The sequence below is a fragment of the Hypomesus nipponensis genome, chromosome 15 (genome assembly GCF_054491055.1).
Source record: "Hypomesus nipponensis isolate SF chromosome 15, ASM5449105v1, whole genome shotgun sequence".
Taxonomy (NCBI): Eukaryota; Metazoa; Chordata; class Actinopteri; order Osmeriformes; family Osmeridae; genus Hypomesus; species Hypomesus nipponensis.
Window position 1 is genome coordinate 1,275,792 of NC_140375.1, and position 19,618 is coordinate 1,295,409.

Below are 19,618 nucleotides of genomic sequence, written 5' to 3' on the forward strand. Positions count from 1 at the left end.
ACGTAAGCAAAAGGAACGGGTACACTTAAGAGTAAAATGTAGAAGTGCCGGTACTGCATACCAGTGAGTACCGGCCAACTTCGAGCACTGCCTATGACAAAATAATTATGAAAACTAGTGCTGTCAAACGATTTAAATATTTAATCGCGATTAATCGCATTAATATCATTGTTAACTCGCGATTAATCGCAATTAATGGCACCTTTTTATCTATTCTAAATGTCCATTGATGTCTTTTTGTCCCATAATTTTTTTTCATTTTAATGCTCTTATCAACATGGAAAAGTGGATCGTATTGCTTACTGCATATGTTTTATTGAAAACAATATTGCAATTGCCTGGCTTTGACAAGGGGGCGGAAAATTTGCATCAGTTGCGTGCTTGGCCATCAAGTGGTATTTCAGACTAGACGTGCTGCGATGAGAACACATATTGCGCAATCGACACACACACTGTAGCCATTTAGCAGCAGCTTCAACAGATAGGGAGTCAGGTGGCTGAGGGGTTAGGGAATCGGGCTAGTAATCTGAAGGTTGCCAGTTTGATTCCCGGCTGTGCAAAATTACGTTGTGTCCTTGGGCAAGGCACTTCACCCGACTTGCCTCAGGGGAATGTCCCTGTACTTACTGTAAGTTGCTCTTAATAAGAGCGTCTGCTAAATGACTAAATGTAAAGACAGATTAATTACATGCATATTCTCACACAATCAAACGCGCTATGACCTAAACATCTGTAAGTCTGTTTCAGCCATTTAGCAGTCCAGTACAGACTCTTACTACACAGACCCGAAGTCCATGCACACACACACACCCATACACACACACACTTGAGAATTTGTTTGTTGTCCCTCTCATACACTCTTACTGTGTTCACGTCATGCACAGTCCATCAGTAAGTGAGCAATGTGCTACACCACAGTTGCTGACACAGGACTATTGCACAAATTTCACATTTCCCCAAAAACATCTCTGCAAGCAAAGGGATAACTTCTTTTCAAATGTTGCTTTTTCAGGTATGGATTTTGGGCTTTCGAGGCAACTTATATGCATTGAGCTAGTCTGCACTGAAGTGTAAAGTGTGATTCTAACTGGGACCTTGTGTTCTGAAGGGTCTGGCCGTGGCACAGCAGAGCGCCAGTACAGCTGAGGGCGTCTGACCTTCATGCCACCGTGATGCTGCCAAGGCCCTCCTCCTCCTGACACGTCTAAACACTGCCCACGCTGGCCTTCTGTTCTTCGCTCAACAAAGACTACCTAAGAAATGCCTCAGAGAGGTGACACCCTGTTTTTCTCAACGTCAAGCATGCAGACCCACGCTCGTGCAGTTCTGATGTAATCGCAGTCAATACCTTAGTCATTGTTGTAAAAATGTGAATTGCTGAGCTCAGAAAGAACCCACGCCACGCTTTATACGTCAAACATTTGATAAAATAGAGTATTCTATAGATTACAACATGCGTCAATAAGCTGCATCTGTATGTCATACAATGCCATATATCAGACCTTTTCATGCTACACCAATCCCCAATGCCACTCTTGGGGGAAAGCAGTAAAACCAGAGTTTTGGAGAAGGGTCAAGATCCTTGCAATAGAGCTCAGGGCTCAACAATAACGATGGCCCGGGGCCAGTAAAAGGTAACGCAGGGACAGTTAAACTAGCAACTCACTGGCCCAATCGGACCACTGCAAATTATTGATAGATTTTTTTTGCATTATAAAAGTTAACATCCTTCATAGGTTTTGCTATCTGCTAAATGCATAAATAACTTTTCAGCTCATAGGGCACACAGTTGGCAAATCAAGAGTTGAGTAGTGAGTGACGAGTGGTTGTCAAATTGTAATTCTATAATGTTGATACATTTTTAACAACTGGCGCGAGACTGGCGCGAGATAATAAAGTGAAAATGGCAGCAAAGTAGAGCTACGAGCTGAAACGGAAGCAACTTTTTTTATGGAACTAAGATGCACTGTGTCGTCTGTCGTATATTCCTGTCTAAAGCAGACAAAACTGGATCTTTTTACACTGGCACTGACAATTATCGAAAACAATCGCTGACCAGCCATGCTAACAGACAGCAGCTGATGTGTGTGATAGCTAAGTGGATGGTTGACAATCCATCTTTCAGGCTGTTGACCATGCTGGTCAAGAATTATTGCACGACTTATAACAACGGCATATAAAAAAAAAGAAAAAAAAGAAAACGGCTCATAACAACGGCATATCACGTCAATAAGATGGGCCAGCCGTTCCCCTCGTTCCCCAGAGCAGCAGAAGAATGGTGTTGACTTGGATACTTGTCATCATACTGATGAAATGCTATGGCAGCTTCTCTATATTAGTATTGAGGCTCAGAGGTTTCAGTTTCAGCCAGACAAAGTTGTACAGAGATGGCTGTCATTAGGGAAGAGACCACGTCACGTTGGAGATTAAAAGTCAATTGTTTTGCTGACTATTACCTTTTTATTTTTTATCACTATAAATGTGATTTCATTTTTGTTCTTTTTATATCCAGGATGTGTTTAATAAATGTTTATTGGTAACAGAATAACATAACTTATAAGTCTTTGATTTTGTTGTAACAATGATAAACTAGAGAGGATACAATTTCTGTGGAAATTGTAGGGTGTGCTTGCTTGCGTTGGTTGCAGGGGTCCGTATTTCAATAAATGTATTTCAATATGTTGCAGCTATAATTAAATATAAAAAGAAGGCAAGAGCGGTTTGTAGCGGATGTCGTACTGATACGCAGACAAAGTTTCAGCTTTATAGGTTTACTCGGCGCGGCTTTCTTCCTTGGAGCTCGACCCTACTGTTCCCGTTGAACTAACCAACTCAACGCTCTTGACGGATTATCTTGGTTGGCATAAACTATTCACGTAAGTTAACTATAATGTCTCACGACCACTCACTTTGTCCTACATGTGCCATTTTGTTCGATAAGTTGACTCTGTTAGAGAGTCGCGTTCAGTCGCTTGAGGAAGAACGTATGCTAGTAACTTTAGATGCGACTGGCGCAACATCACAGACAGGGAGTCCTAGCGTGAGGGAGAACTCAAGTTTAGCCCCACCGGTTTCACCTTTGCAGCATGGTGGGAGTGGGACTCCTCAGACGTTAGTGATCGGTGACTCCATCACTCGTAACATTAGATTAGAGCAACCAGCGACAGTTTACTGTGTACCGGGGGCCAGAGCTACCGACATAGAAGCTAATCTTAGGGTGCTGGCTAGCACTAGGGCTAAGGCAAAGGCCCAAGCTAAGGCACATGGCGCACGCACTGATGATAGGTATGAGAATATTGTCATTCATGTCGGCACCAATGATGTAAGGCTGAGGCAGTCAGAGGTCACAAAGGTTAATATAGCTCGGGCATGTGACCTTGCTCAAAAGATGAGTCGGCATCGAGTAATAGTCTCTGGCCCACTACCTGTTAGGGGGACTGACGAGATCTACAGCAGGCTTGTCTCTCTCAACCGCTGGTTGGCTCGCTTTTGCTCAGAACAGGGTTTAGGATTTGTAGATAATTGGTCTCGTTTCTGGGCCAAACCTGGCTTGTTGAAAAGTGACGGGCTCCATCCTAGCTGGAGAGGTGCTTTTCTTTTGTCTAGGAATATTGAAGCTATTTTAGAGCAGGCCTGACACTCACTAGAACAAGCCGGGCCACAGTCTCTTAGAGAGTCTGATAGATATGTTGATAGGCATGTTGTGAGCTGTTGGGGGCCCAATAGCTCAGCTTGTAGTGTAGCCAGCGTGGATGCTGATGTTGTTTCTCCCATTGAGACGGTGTCTGTCCCCCGCCATTTTTCCAAATTCCGGCCCTCAATTATTAGGAATTATACCAATTTGATATGTATTCAGCCTTGCTCCCCCGTTGCTCTTCCTACTAAGTTCTCTGATAGCAGTGCCACCTTTTCAGAAGGATTACCTACGTCTAAAGCTGCCAAAAACCCATACTGGAATGTTGGGCTCCTAAACATCAGATCTCTATCCCCAAAGGCCGTGTAGATTAATGATCTGATGTCTGAATGCAACCTGGACCTGATTGGACTCACCGAAACCTGGTTAAAACCTGAAGAATATTCCTCCCTGAATGAAGCATCGCCTCCGGATTTTGCGTACTCGCACATCCCTCGTGTCTCAAAGAAAGGTGGCGGTGTTGCTATGATATATAAAGCTAGCTTCAACCTTAGCCTAAAATCTCTAAATACCTTTAAATCATTTGAGACAATTTGCATGAAACCACCAACTACTCTAAAAAGGACTAATTCTTCTACTATTGCCCCCCCTCCCTCATTTAGTTTAGTTACTCTATACCGGCCCCCCGGCCCGTATTCCCTCTTCCTAGAGGAATTTGCAGATTTTAGTGCTGATCTTGTGACATATACTGATAATGTCTTAATTATGGGTGATTTTAACATCCATGTGGATGACCCAAAAGATCCTCTAAGTAAGGCCTTTACTGCTCTATTGGATTCCACAGGTCTCACTCAGGTGGTTTCTAAACCTACCCATCTTCACTCGCATACATTGGATTTAGTTCTCACACGGGGAATCAAGATTAGTGACATAATTGTCCACCCCCACAATCCTATATTATCAGACCACAGCCTGGTTACCTTTAAAATGGATCTCTGCCAGAGCCTTGGAGGCACCCAGAATATTTCTACTAGCCGCTGCATAACCCCAAACACAGCTATGGAACTGGCTAATATTCTACCTGCTGCACTAGAAGCACTGGACGTCCCAAATAAATCATTAAATGCTAAAACAAGGGATCTGAATTTGGTTCTTCAGTTATCCCTAGATTCTGTTGCCCCACTCAAACCAAGGAAAAGAAAAGACAAGAAAATGGCTCCATGGTATTCAGAGGAAAGCCGCACTCTCAAGAGGTCCACTCGAAAATTAGAGCATAAGTGGCGTACCACTAAATTGGAGGTTTTCCGCCTGGCCTGGAAGGACAGCCAAATTGAGTACAAGTAAGTCCTCATCAGGTCCAGATCAGAATATTTCTCGAAATTGATTAGTAAGAACAAACACAACACAAAGTTCCTATTTGATACTGTTGCAAAACTCACTAAGAAAAGTACACTCTGTGTTAGTTCAGATCTCTCTCCCAATGATTTCTTAGATTTCTTTGACCAAAAAATCTATGCAATAAGGGACAAACTACAGACTAGGCCTGGAGGAGTGGCCATCAACACAGAATTTGACTCTATACCCAGCATGCTGCATGTTGAGGCTCTTACCCACTTTAACCCTATTTCTATGGAAGCGTTCATCGAGCTGGTAGATTCCTCAAAACCCATCAGCTGCCTTCTTGATCCCCTCCCTGCCAAACTTTGTAGGGAACTTCTCCCTATTATTGGACCTTCCATGCTTAGTATTATTAATGAATCTATTGTAACTGGACAAGTCCCTGACAATTTCAAACAAGCTATTATTAAGCCCCTTCTTAAAAAAACAAACCTGGATCCAGGTTGTATTAGCAACTATAGGCCAATTTCAAATTTGCCATTTCTCTCAAATTTTAGAAAAAGCTGTGGCACAACAGCTAACTGAGCACCTCTCCTCAAATCAGCTTTATGAACCTCTCCAGTCTGGATTTCGTCTTCACCACAGCACTGAAACTGCATTAGCTAAGGTAGTCAATGATCTATTATTAGCCTCTGACGCGGGCTCTATCTCTGTTCTGGTTCTTCTAGACCTTAGTGCAGCATTTGACACTGTGGATCATGAGATTCTCCTGGAGCGTATGGAGAACTATGTTGGGATCTCTGGTACTTCACTTCAGTGGTTTAGATCGTATCTATCTGATAGATCACAATATGTCCACTATGATGGTTGCTCATCCAGGAGCACTACTGTAAAATACGGAGTACCACAGGGTTCAGTTCTAGGCCCTCTGATATTTTCACTCTATATGTTGCCTTTAGGAAACATAATTAGAAGCTCTGGGGTAAATTTTCACTGTTATGCAGATGATACTCAGCTATACATGTCCATAAAGCCTGGAGAATTTCCACATGCTATGGAAAAATGTGTTTCCGGGTTGAGAACTTGGATGACAGCAACTTTCCTTCTTCTTAATTCGGATAAAACCGAGGTTCAAATTTTCGGCCCTAAAAAATACAGAAATAATTTATCCAATCTGACCTTAAACTTAGATGGTGTCAAAGTATCTCAAAGCCAGTTGGTAAAAAATGTAGGAGTCACATTGGACCCAGACCTTTCGTTTGAGTACCATATTAAACAAATCACCAGAACTGCATTTTTCCATCTACGTAATATTGCCAAAATACGAAAATTCCTCTCAAAGGATGATGCTGAAAAACTAATACATGCTTTTGTTACGTCCCGATTGGACTACTGCAATGTGTTGTTCTCTGGCCTCCCAATTAACTACTTGAAAAATTTACAGCGGGTACAAAATGCTGCTGCTAGACTATTGACAAAAACAAGAAAGTTTGATCATATAACCTCTACTCTTATCTCTTTACACTGGCTCCCTATCCAAGCCAGAGCTGATTTCAAAGTTTTACTACTAACTTACAAATCTCTACATGGATTGGCACCACTGTACCTCTCCGGTCTCCTTGCACCCTATTGCCCCGCAAGGACTCTAAGATCTCAAGATGCCGGCTATCTGGTAATACCCAAAATTAAGAAAAAAACTGCTGGAGGTAGGGCGTTCTCATATAGAGCACCTCTTCTCTGGAACAAATTACCTGTCTCAATTAGGGAGGCTGATACTGTTTCGACATTTAAAACTAGATTAAAAACGTTCCTGTTTAGTCAATCCTATGATTGTTAAATGTGTGTACTTTCTATGTAAACCTGGGGTGTGCGTTTGCCTATGTGTGTATCACATGTAACTTTTAAATTGTAATTTTAGCTTATGTTCACACTGCCCATTTAAATGTTACAAATAAAGTAAACCTGTTATTGTATATTGTTACTGTAATAGTTCCGTTGCTGTATATTTTAATTGTTATAGTTTACTAGTTGGAGACAACGGGGGGCTGGTTGTTTTCATCCTTATTCATATAAATATAACCTATTTTAGAGTTGTTTCCCCTGGAACAGATTTCATGTTCCAACCAAGGGGGGCTGTCGCTGTCTTGGTGTGTGGGGCTGCATCAAATACCCTCTTAGCTTTGTTAAATTGCTGCACTAGTCCACACTTGACCGGTGGGGATCTCATTCTATTACGACTGAAACTGTTAGCTGCTCCTGGCATTCTCTAATCCCTGTTCTCCTCTCTGTCCCCCCCACACATCCCTTGTGGTGTGGGGGGTCTGAGCTGTCAAGACCTGCCTGGTCGTCTACCAACGCTGGACCAGGTCGTCAACCGGAAACCAGCCTCCATGACGGCCCACAGCGAGTTTCCAGGTCCCATCCAACGTCTATAAAGCCGAACAATGGATTTTTGGTGTTTCAAAACCCATTGACACTGTATGACTATGTTTAGCTTGTGTTCTGCTCCTCTCTCTTGCCAACCGTCTCTGGAGGAGGGGATCCCTCTCTGAATTGCTCCTCCCAAGGTTTCTTCCATTTTTTTTCTCCCGTTGGGTTTTTCTGGGAGTTTTTCCTTGTCTTCCTTGAGGGTTTAGGTTGGTTGAGGGGCAGTTCTATGGGCGTATGTGAAGCCCTCTGTGACATGCTTGCGTGTAAAAAGGGCTATACAAATAAATTTGATTTGATTTTTTGATTTGATTAATTAAAATCTCTATCTGTCTGCAATACCGCTCTTGGCCTCTACGCAATTCGGCGCTCTCACACTTGCCTGGCATGGGACTGAAACGTTCAGACGCAACATTGATGACAAAGCAACACTGATGACAAAGACGTTCAAAAACAACAGAACGTTTTACTTTTAGTGTCGAAAATCAGCTATCAATTTTGGGGGGGACAATTATAAAACATTTTCTCAAGAGCAATTCCTGAGGGGGACACCAAAATTACTGCTGTAAGACAGACTACATTGTAATAAGTTAAATGTATATTAATATTATTTAAATTTCCTTATGTTTACAGTGATTTATTGAGGGGGACAAATCCTATTTTCCCAGGATGTGGGGGGTCATGTCCCCCTGTCCCCCCCGGGAATTCGGCCTATGCGTTTAGGTTTTATGTTTCTGGCAGACAATGTTCCCAACCAGCTGCATTCAGGGTCCAGCTGAGCTAGGTGTGCATAGTGTTGTTCTCAAATACATTGAAGTTATGGTTTTGCAAAAAAAAAAATCCCCAAATTCCCGAGCCAAAATTACAGTGGAAACTTTCCGGAAATTTACCGGAAACTTTCGCCCCCTTTGCAACCCTATTTGCAACTCAAAATACTACGAGTGAAAAGTACAATGAAATAGTTGTCTTCTCATTTCCCCTGCCAGAGGGAATGGTGATCAGCAACCTCATAGTTGAATGAAAACGCATACATTTGGCAGACTGGTGTAACATCTGACCTAATTTTTATGACTTAAACGTCATTCTAAGTGTTTCCCTTTCGTGATATTTTCAGGCATTTAGCCTACTCATATTGCATTAATTAATTAATAAAGAACCCCCTTTTGAAGCTTATTTTAACAAGCAGTAGCTATCTCAGATGGAATCGCTATTCACATAGTACCATCTGCTAACTGAAAATATGCCCCCAAAAACGTAAATAAGCTTGACATTTATTTAGGGGAAAATCCCTCATTGATAAAAATGTCAGTGGTAGCGATCATTGTCAGTAACAAGGCAAAATGCGATATAGCCCCGTGTGGAAAAGCTGCCCCTGTAAATTGTACTGTAGTACTACTACTAGACTGTTCGTCTTTTTTTGCAGGGGTTGAATTCGATTTAACATTAACTACTTTCGTTGTACGGTCTAGGCTGAAATGAATTATTTTCATGAACAGATTGACAAAGTTTAGGCTGTGGCAATGGAGTTCAGGTTAGTAGTCACTAGTCAGATAGGTTCACCTATTGAAAGACTTTTGTAAGTAAGGGTAGTGCCGAACATGTGCCGCCGTTTTGTTTGACTTTCTACTGTAAACAGCTGAGATGTTTTTGTAAGCTACAGCGACATTTAACAGCGACATTGTTTATGTAGTCCAAATATTGCCGGATCCTGAGGGGTGGGAAAAGAAAAAATAATAAATATATATGTGAGATAACAATGGTTTGTGCTTACCGAAGGCAGGCACACCCCAATTACAACGTTTGGAGGGGGGGCCAGTAAAAAGTGTCTTGGGGCCAGTACGTTTCAAACCCACTGGCCCGGTGGGCCCAGTGGCAATTTTTTTTTAATGTTGAGCCCTGGAGCTGCTTGGGATTTCTGCCAGTTACGCGAGTACCTTTAAATATCTTAAAGTATGGATGTCATAAAAATATTTCTGGTGATGGCGGTGAGAGTTGATGAAGTTTAAGGAGGAAAAAACATTAATGGTAACATAAGTGAAGCCACGAGCTCAAAAGAGACAACAGGGCAAACCCTAAAAAGGAGTTGGCCTGGGTTTATTTAGTAAGAAATGAACTTTTATTTAGTTCTCCCTCACACAGTGTACCGTGACTGAAACTACCAGACCCTGGTTTCCAGTCTCTCCAGGTTACTCAGTAAGGGAATACATCACAGTCAGGGCATCGTGACCCTTGAACTTCATCCTCCCCTACTCCTATAGATCCTGTGAATGTCAGACTGGGAACAGAAGATTAAACTATTTTCAATTTTTTTGTCAGAATTGACCCTTAACCTATGCAGGTGTGAGAGTGACTTTAGAGGGATAACCTGTTCAAGAGAATATTTTTTCTTTCTGCCCTGCCTCTCTTTCTCCCTGCCTCTTTCTCTCTCTGGTGCCCTGTGTCTTTCAGTCTGTCTCTCGCTATTTTTCTCTCTTTCCCCATCCAACATTTTGTTCATGTTTCTGGAACATATAGTGTACCTTCCCTTGGGCACTATTAAAATACCTTCTGTGTCTAAACCTATACTACGCATTCCTGAAATGTTCCCCCAAAAAGTGACCAGTCACTGTCCGTTTAACTGGTAAATAAAAAAACATAGCAGCGGGAGAGAATTAGAACAATTTCCCTATTCAGAAAACCCCCAAAAGTCCAGGTTCCATACAAAACACAAACTCACCCACACACATCGTTCCAATCCTTAAACCCAGATGAATAGTTTAAGGTTCACTCTCCTTCCCATCCTCCATCTTCATCCTCCCCTTCCTTGCCACTCACTTCATCTCATTCCCTTCCTCTGTCCCCCGTTGCAGGAGCAGCAGATAGGTTTGGTTACGACACACATTTTTCACTGCCTTGCTCCCCTGGTTAGAATAGAGTTGCTGGCTAAGCTGTATCTGGATGTACATGCTGTTATACATAGTAAGACTTTGTATGCTTGTGCGTGAGAGAGAGTGTGTGTGTGTGTGTTTAGCCCAAGCAGACGTTCTTGGCCCACTCCACCTCCCCTCCGACAGAGAACAAAACACTATCAGGCTCACTGCCAAGGGATTGCTCAGCATTTAACGAGAGGGGGGGGGGGGGGGGGGGAGAAAGAGGTGGAGAGACAGGGGAGGAGGGACACAGAGAGAGCTAAGGATTGAAAAATGTGGCATTCTCTCTTTCACTTTAGTTCATATAGAGAGAAGGGAGAAGAAAAGAAAAAGAGAGGAGAGACAAGCTAGGTCTGAAATCCCAAACGCTCACAAACACATACACCACAGTAAGCTCCTCAGACACACAAATAGAAATATACACTGAATCTGATACAAACACACTCACACCATCTCCCTCATATACACTTGCATACGGGCGGCAGTATGTTTCTAAGGACCCTGCTCCAGGCTCTCTGGCTGTTGCTGGTGTGTGTTTCTGGGACACAGGGCTATGAGGATGAAATTGAGGTGAACTACGCAGATACCTTCTACAATGAAATCTCTGAAGGAGAATCGCTGGAACGTAAGTCAAATGTGTGTATGTGTGTCTACTACATAGCATAACAGAAACTTAATTGAACTGCACAGACAATTACTACAATGGATGATGTGTATGTGTGTCTACTTGTCTATTAAACTTGATTGGCTGTCCTGAACGCTGTTTAACTTACAGAATATGCACATTGCACATTACTGTTGATTTAAACTGTTGTATTCGCTGCAAAATATTCTATTTTAGTTAATCTTATTTTTATTTTTACTGCCGCTGCTTTTTCTACAGGTACACTTGCACTTTTAGATTCATGTTGCTTAAATCGTAACTTGCTTAACTACATGCTCTTATGGTTCTTCCCTTTGGCATTTATTTTTTGGTTGTTCACAATGTGTGCTTGTTGTTTTGGCTACCCGCAATGCTTTGGGGCTATCTTGTTATTATCAGTGACCTATGCACTTTGTAAAGCTCTCTCTTGGAAGTCGCTTTGGATAAAATCGTCTGCTAAATGAATAAATGTAAATGTACTGTTATCTGTTGGGAAATTGACTAATTGTTGTGTACATTCTATTTGTACTCAGTGACGTGAATGTAGAAACTAGTAACTGGTAAAAAAAGAAATTATTCTACAAAACATGAATATATGTAGTCATTGTGCGTACAGTAGACATCTGAAAAAATGATCAGGGTTGAGTCACAAGTCTGTTTTTGTGAGGTTCTGTCCTCTGCATGTGTTGCCAGTCAAGCGAACAAGACTTGACTGAGGCATCTGTCCTGCGCTCCAAGTATGCCAGGTCTGGTTACAGTGGGCAGTCGGGCTGTGCTCTGGCACTTGGATGGCTCTCCTCACAGCAGCAGAGTGAGCTGGAGAGATGTTCACTTCCAGACTGTCAAACGTTTTTGTATTCTAGTCGGTTCTACAGAATATGCACATTCTACTGTGTATAGGGGGCTGGGTGTGAGGCTGGGAGGGTCCTCTGGACAACATTTAGCTGGCTAGTAAAGTGTGTGTGGACATGTTTGGTGCCAGAGAGCAAGTTGAGCGAGAGAGATTGGAGCTGTTACCCTCCTGTTGGGAGGAGTGCATCACGACTGACTGACTAGTCATCGATCAAACAAATACTCTTTAATTGGAGAATTATTTCCTCTATTGCCTGGAAGGCGTCTCTGTGTGTGTGTTTCTCTGTGTCACAATCAATGCCTGTGATGGCATATATATGTAATGTGTGTGTCTGATTGATACACAAACAATAAACTACTAGAATAACTGATTCTTGGCTGACATTGTGATGTGATTAAAAGCCATAATGGGGAATTGTGCACAGCCCCCAGAGCCAGTATGGGAGAATGCCAGCAACTCAGCTTGCCACAACCCAGAACATAAAGAGAAAAGGCAAGAGAAAGCGAGAGAGGGTGGGAGAAAGAGAGACAGAAAAAAGGAAAGATAGGGAGGTAAAAAGAGAGAAAAAGGTAGACAGATCTCTCAAATGCCTCCTCTTGTTCTTTTTCTCTCCTTTTACTTGTTTTACCCCTATTTCTTCATCCCTCCTTTACTTCACAATATAAATATTTTGCAACATAACTCTTTATTCTCTATTTATCCACACCCTTCACTCCTTCCCACAGCCACGCCCACACCCATCCCGACGGTCCCCTGCAAATTTCCAGACCTGACCAAGTGGGACAAGCTGTTCTCCATGCTGGAGAACTCCCAGATGAGGGAGAACATGCTCCTGCAGTACGCTGACGACATTATCAAGGTGGAGATGGGTGCGCTCCGCGGGGAGATGCTCAGGTAGGCCGAGGGATGGATAGAAGGGAGGGCAGTAGAGAAGGATAAACTTTCACTTTCAGTATAACCTGCTCTAGGGTTGAGTGACCCCATTGTGGACATAGTGTTGCTTAATTGATGTCTCATTTCTAGCTTTGTAGCACAGTACGGGGGGGGCTGCAGGGTTGCCGTGGAGACAGCAGGGCAGAGGATGTCTCTTCAGATGGAGTCTCGTCTCCGGGACACCCTGGAGCGCCTGAACCTGAGGGAGGTCCGCAAGGAGGACCACCAGGGGCTGCTGCAGCAGCTCCTCTCGGCGGCGCGGATGCAGGCCACCCGCCTCTCAAAGCTGGAGATCAGCTGCCTGGGTCACCACACAGGGGCAGGAATGTCCCCAGGGTTGGGAACTCCCCTGGAGACCAAGGGGTTCCATCCCCATGCTCAAGCAGCAGCAGGTGGGCTCAAGCAACAGGAAGTTACATCAGAAGAAGGGGTAGCGCCACTAGAGAGGGCATTGGCGGCCGTGGTGATGGAGCTGAAGCAGACGAGGGCAGAGCTCGCGCTGGTCCAGAGGGTGAACCAGCGGAGTTATCTACCTGCTGGTAAGAACACCTTTCCCTGGTAAATACTCTGCCCCCCGGGCCACAGACAGACAACAGTACATATCCACAGCGAAGGAGACAAACACAAAAAAGAGAGAGAGAGAACACAACAGTATTGTTGAGCTCAGCAGAGGGGAACATTTTACTCCAAATCAAGTGTGGTCTCCCATAGTCACCAGCCCTGTCAGAGTGCCACTCCAGTTCCCAGTATTAATCAGAAAAACATAATAATATATGCTGTTTATACTACGTAATTATGTACACATTCATAGACACAAACACACACATTGTCCACTATACAGCACCCCCCCACCCCCTTCGCCCCTCTCTGTAAATCTTGCCTAAACCCTGAGAAGAGAGGCATAATCATTAGCAGGTCGGCATGCCAACCACACCAAAGCACTCTGGGAAAGCAGGACCAGATGGGTGCCTGTCTTTTTTTTACCATTACTACTGAAGAGATTGAAACCAGAGACAAATGTAATGTCAATATTTAGGCTCTGGTAGGAAGAGGAGAATCTGTGTATGTGTGTGCGTATGTGTCTGTATGTCTATTAGTGTGTGCGTGCATGTCTGTGTGTGTGTCATATAAGAACTATCATAGCATGGTGGAGAGTAGAGGTAGGCTGGGGATGTAGACAAACAAAGAAAAGGGAGCTCTCCAAACTGATTATTCCCTCTGCCCTATCCCCTCTGCCCCCCCCCCACACACACACCCCAGCCAACACCTCCACCCCACACCTAAGCTCCTGGACTGAACACCGATTCCAACCGACTTGGGGATTTCTTAGCCTTAAGTCACTACTTTCCGTCTCTGACTTCTTCAGGTTGATGCATTATCTCATGAACACTTGATCCATGTTCAGATCCACAACGAGGAACCACACACCAACATGCACAATCAATCAGTCAAACTCTCAGAAAAAGAGGGAGGGGGAGAGGAAGGTGGGGGGGAGGCGTGTTTGATAGGAATTGACAGTGGTCCTGACCTCACACCAGAGTTTTGTTCAATTAAGATGAATGTTTTTTTTTTTTACTAGCGTGAGAGAAAGTGAGCAAGATAGTGTGTGTGAGAGAGATAGAGAGAGAGAGAGAGAGAGGGGGGAGAGAGGGGGATAGAGTGAGAGAGCAAGAGAGAGGGGGGAAGGGAGGAAGAACAAAGAGAGTAGAAGAGAGGGAGAGAGGATAGAAATAGAGGGGGAGAGAAAGTGAGAGAGGCGGGGGTAGAGAGGGAGCGAGAAAAAGAAAAAGAAGAGAAATAGAGAGGGAGAGAAACAGATCTAAGCATCTCCCTCTCCCTGACCGTTTGTTGACTGTAGAATCGCCATGACCAATGGTAAAACATGTCCGGCCATTTAATTGCATTTCAACACATACTGCACTTTCATATGAACCTTCCTCAGATATTACGAAGGAAAAGCTGAAGAGTAAATGTTTTGTTTATCAACTGACTGGTGAGTCACTATGAAAGACAAACACATTATGTAGTGAAGTTGTTGCACAGGAGTGGAGAAAAGCAGCAATATCTGGTGGGAGATGTCTTATCTTTAATGGAGGAGAGACAACATCATAATAACCCAGACACCTCGGAAAGCAGACAGAGCAGCAAGTCTCTGGGAGACGCATCGTCCAGAGGGGCTGTATGGGATCGCTCAATCTCTCTTTCTCTTTCTTTTCCTCTATCTAGTTTAAACATATGAAGTAAGAAATGAGGCCAAATGAGAGCTCAGTGCTTTCTCTTTTCTTTTTTTCGCTCTCTCTCTTTCACTTCTTTTTTTTTTGTTTCTTGCTTAAAATGCTGTTAATAAAATAAAAACTACCTCTCACCTTCCCTCTGTCCATCTATCCCAGGATGTGAGACAGCCCTTCTCTTCCCCATGCGTTCCAGTCGGATCCACACCTCCGTCACCCCCGACCTCCCTCTCTCCCTCTCCTCCTTCACCATCTGCCTGTGGGCAAAGCCCATCAGCCTGTCCAACAGAACCGTGCTGTTCTCTTACGGAACCCGCAAGAACCCCTACCAGATCCAGCTCCTGCTCAGCAGAAGTTCCGCCCTCTTCACAGTAGCAGGGGAGGCACACCTGGTGGAGGGGCAGGCTGTGGTGAAGGAGGGTGGGGCCCCGGGCTGGACCCACCTGTGCGGGGCGTGGAGTTCTGAGCAGGGCTTGGCATCCCTGTGGGCCGACGGGAGGAAGGTGGCCTCCAACCCTGGGGTGGCCGAGGGGCAGGTGCTGTCCGACGGAGGCTCTCTGCTGCTTGGGCAGGAGAAGAGCGCTCGAGTCCAGGGCTGGGTCGAGAACGCCTCGGACGCCAAGCTGGCGTTCGCCGGGAAGATGACAGGAGTGAACATGTGGGACAGAGTTCTGGCGGAGGAGGAGATCTCCCATCAGGCCTTGCAGGAGGGCAAAGGCTGCCAGCAGAGGGGGAACGTGGTGGCTTGGGGCACCACAGAGATGGTGCCACACGGCGGCGCTCAATTTATCGACTAAACTGTATTCTTCATCCTCATCCTTGTCATCATCATCCTCGTCATTATTATACAAACATTATCATTGCCAAAGCAAAGGTTGCAATGGTACCAACAACTGAGTCTTCATCTTTATCATATTCATCCTTATTTTCATCCTCGTCATAATCATCCTCATCTTTATCATTGTAAAGACTGATGGCAAGCAACCAGCCATACTGGTAGCCTAAAGTGGAGAAAGGACCAAGCTAAGACTGTGACATACAGCTGAAACCTCCCTGCAACGCTCAGAGGGACTGGAGGCAGTTCTGGAGTAATGCACACACACACACACACACACAATATCACACAAACAACGTGAGAAGCATTAGGATCCATAGCCCTACGAGACAAACAGCTTTCACCAATGATTTTCAAAGGAGAGAGACAGAGACACACAGACCATTGTGTGGAAGAAGAACTCTCTGGGAGAGCTCTGATTGAGCAAGTGAAAGAGTAACCACTGCTCAGACCTGATGGAGTAGAATATGGAGGCCAAAGGATCTGATCTTTATGGTTTGGGTTCCAGGTCACAATAAGAGTTAGGGTTAATGTAAGGGTTAAGTTATGGTTTACTTTTATAAAAAATCTACATACTTAAAGAGTAACTTTGGAAACCTGGCTAGAGTGGCATGGATATTTAAAAGCTTTGTAGCTTTGTTGTTCTATTGTTCAATAATTTTTCCCCCAAAAGTGAATCTGTTCATTTCTATCATTTCTTCTAACTTTCTAATTTGAGGGTTTACATGTGTAGGTTTGTTTTTAAATGTGCCTTTTTATGTTTTATTCCAAATATGTTTTGTGATGGTTTGCGCAACCCATTAGTTTTGCGGTGGAACGATTTGAAAGGTGAAACTGTGGACAATGTTTACATAGTCTTTTGCATTCATCTTCTGCTCATGTTGTGGAACATGTATCATAATGTACAGTACATTGGGGATCCTGTGGAGAGGTTAAAAATGAATGTATATTGTACATACATCTTGTATGCATATTCTTTTCCTTTGCATAATGTAATAATGATTTGAAAAGGAGTGGCAAATAAAACAAACAGTTACAGTAAATAGCTTTAGCGGATGATATGCTCCTAATCCTGACTGGATTATCATTTTTTTCTGAAAGCAGAGGATGGTAGCTGGACGAAGGGCGATGTTTGACGTACCTTCCTCAGCCTCTGTTTGTGAGTTTGGAAACAGATTCCTGCTGTTTTACAGTACTGAATCTCAGTCCATGGTTAGTTCATGTGTATGTGTGTCTGATAATGAGTTGTGGGGTTTACTGTAGCTGACCGTAAAACTTAAACATTGCATCCTGCTGTTCGTTTCCTGTACTCCCACCAGGCTACACACACACTCACAAACACAGAGCAGCCGCCCTACCTCTCCGACATTTAAGTAAGTTGCTCTAAAGTTCAAATCCATTGTGTAAATACAGTTGACACACACATGCAAGGTTTGCATGTAAAACTTCCCATTTGGACACCTCAAAGCATGCACACAAACAACTTGACTACCAGCGCCCCGCACCCCCCTACCTCACCCGAACCCCATTACGTCACCCCCTTCCTGGACCGGAGGCTGCTGGGAGTAGAGAGGTCATCTGTTATTGGTTCTCTGAGGTGGGGGGCAGGGAGAGAGTGAGGAGTTTAACAGGGTAAAGGGGGGGCTTGAAGGACTTGGGGAGTAAGGGAGAGAGGGGGTTACAATGTGAATCGCTTACGCAGCTCAATGTTGTAAAGTTGCTTCTGGGCCCTGCTAACTAGAACATGATGTGGGCAGGCGGTGGTTGGTGTTTGCTCACTGCTCCACATAAGAGGCCACATCACCCTCATCTTCGGTCACCCTGACCCAACACACACTAGAAGACCCTATTCAGTATAATTTCCTGCTCTATCTGGAAAGGATCTCTTTGAATGTCATGCAATGTATTTTTTTTTGTAACATTGAACTCTTCTTCTTTCTCTCAATTTTGTTGTATTTTGTGTCCTATTGCTCTCTCCCGTTCTGTCTTTCTCAGTCTCACTCTCTAGCTATCTCTCTCCCCCTCTCCCAATGTGTCTCTCCATAACTGAGAGTAGAGTGTCTAGTATCTAAAACAATTGCATCTCTCTGTCTGCAGGCTGGACAGGAGCCAGTGGGGGTACTCATACATGAGGCCCTCATTCTCTCTCTCGCTGCTCCCCTTTCTCGCAGCTCCCCTTTCTCGCTGCTCCCCTTTCTCGCTGCTCCCCTCTCTCGCTGCTCCCCCTCTCTCGCTGCTCCCCCTCTCTCGCTGCTCCCCCTCTCTCGCTGCTCCCCCTCTCTCGCTGCTCCCCCTCTCTCGCTGCTCCTCACTCTCTCTGCTCCTCACTCTCTCTGCTCCTCACTCTGTTACTCACCCTCTGCTCTTCATTATCTGCTCCTCGCGCTCTCTCTTTTAATGTCACTCTAGAAATATACAGTAAGATATTAGCACTGAAAAAAAAAAGTTAAAAATACAAAGATCGAGGCTCTAACTTCGAAATTGGTCGGCACTAGAATCAGGGCACTATGCATCACAAAACAGGACCAGGTGAGAGGAGTTTCACAAACACACAGCAATGTTGCAGGGTGTGTGTATGTGTGTTAATGCTTGTGAAATGTTAGCTGGACGTGCTCGCCAATACTTAAGGGATCAAGGCCCTCATGCACATTTGCACGAGTCAGGGTTGTTTGGTGGTAAAACAAATGGTTAATCTTCATTAACTGGCTTGTTTTCAGAGGACGGGTGACTTACAGTTTGGGAGGGTGGAGGGGAGAATATGAACATGGGGAGCACATATGTTCCTGTTCAGCACGTCTGAACACACTCACACCCCATAGTGGAATAATCTCACTTAGTCCCATAACAAACAAGCCCATACCCTTCCTGGACCCCAAGCACATTAACCCCCCACCCTGAACCCCTGATATCCCACCATGCAAACTATGTCTATTAATCAACCAGAGAGAGGGGTGGGAGGGAGGTTGATCCCTAACGAGCAGTAGTAAATACCACCTCTAGGGATGCCACTAATGAGCCCCTGCAACTAATGGCTACGCTGCAGGAAGTTCACTATGCTAGCTACATCATAAGCTTCTTATGAGAGCGTTTTCCAACCATGTTTCCCGTTCTGGTCATAGAAAGTATTCACCCTTTTCTTTCTTTCTCATCACTCATCAATTTAAGATCTGAATGATTGAAACCTGAATTGAATAATGTGTGATTCCTCCTGTAACAGACTTTCATAGTGTTTGATTCACTTCCAATTCACTCTGAAGCACAAAAGGTCAGTATCCTAGCTTACTTTTAACAGTAACTCAATAAGGCCACTGTAGTCCTTATGGAAACCTCTCCTGGTCCTCTCTCACACACACACACACGAGTGAGTAATGTATACACAGATCAATATCTAACCAGGGCAGTTGAAGTAGAGGAGTGAGTGCAGCTGTACTCAGAGGTGGGTCTGGAGAGCGTGTAGTCTGACAACCTCTGAGAACAAATCCATCGCTCGAACACACACATGTTGGTTCTTCTATACTAGTGGGGCCTGACCTTTCACTTCCATTCAAAATTGTGTTATCTCTAACCACTAACCCCTAACATTAACCTTAACCCAGAGTGTAAATATAACACTGACACTAACTCTTACCTTTTATCTAAAACCACTCAAATCCCCCGATAAAAGCATTTGAAGTTATGGGGCCCAGGAAAAGGGCCTCAGAAGATGACCATTTTCCTGTTTCACTATACTTGTGAGGATATGGTCCCCAAGAGGGTAGTTAAAAAGATCACACACAGACTCACATTTGTACACAAACACACACACATTGAAAGAA

The 19,618-nt window shown here is 44.1% G+C and overlaps 2 protein-coding genes across 2 annotated transcripts in view; one reads left to right on the plus strand and one right to left on the minus strand.

The window, feature by feature from the left end:
• Nucleotides 1–19,618, minus strand: part of LOC146256951 (ventricular zone-expressed PH domain-containing protein-like) — a 45,150-nt gene that overhangs the window by 19,805 nt on the left and 5,727 nt on the right. The window lies entirely within an intron of this gene.
• Nucleotides 10,613–16,840, plus strand: ptx3a (pentraxin 3, long a). Its single transcript, XM_084674960.1, has 4 exons — nt 10,613–10,933; nt 12,530–12,698; nt 12,828–13,276; nt 15,128–16,840. Exons 1-4 carry the CDS (start codon nt 10,795–10,797, stop codon nt 15,763–15,765), a joined length of 1,395 nt encoding a protein of 464 aa, XP_084531086.1. The 5' UTR covers nt 10,613–10,794; the 3' UTR covers nt 15,766–16,840.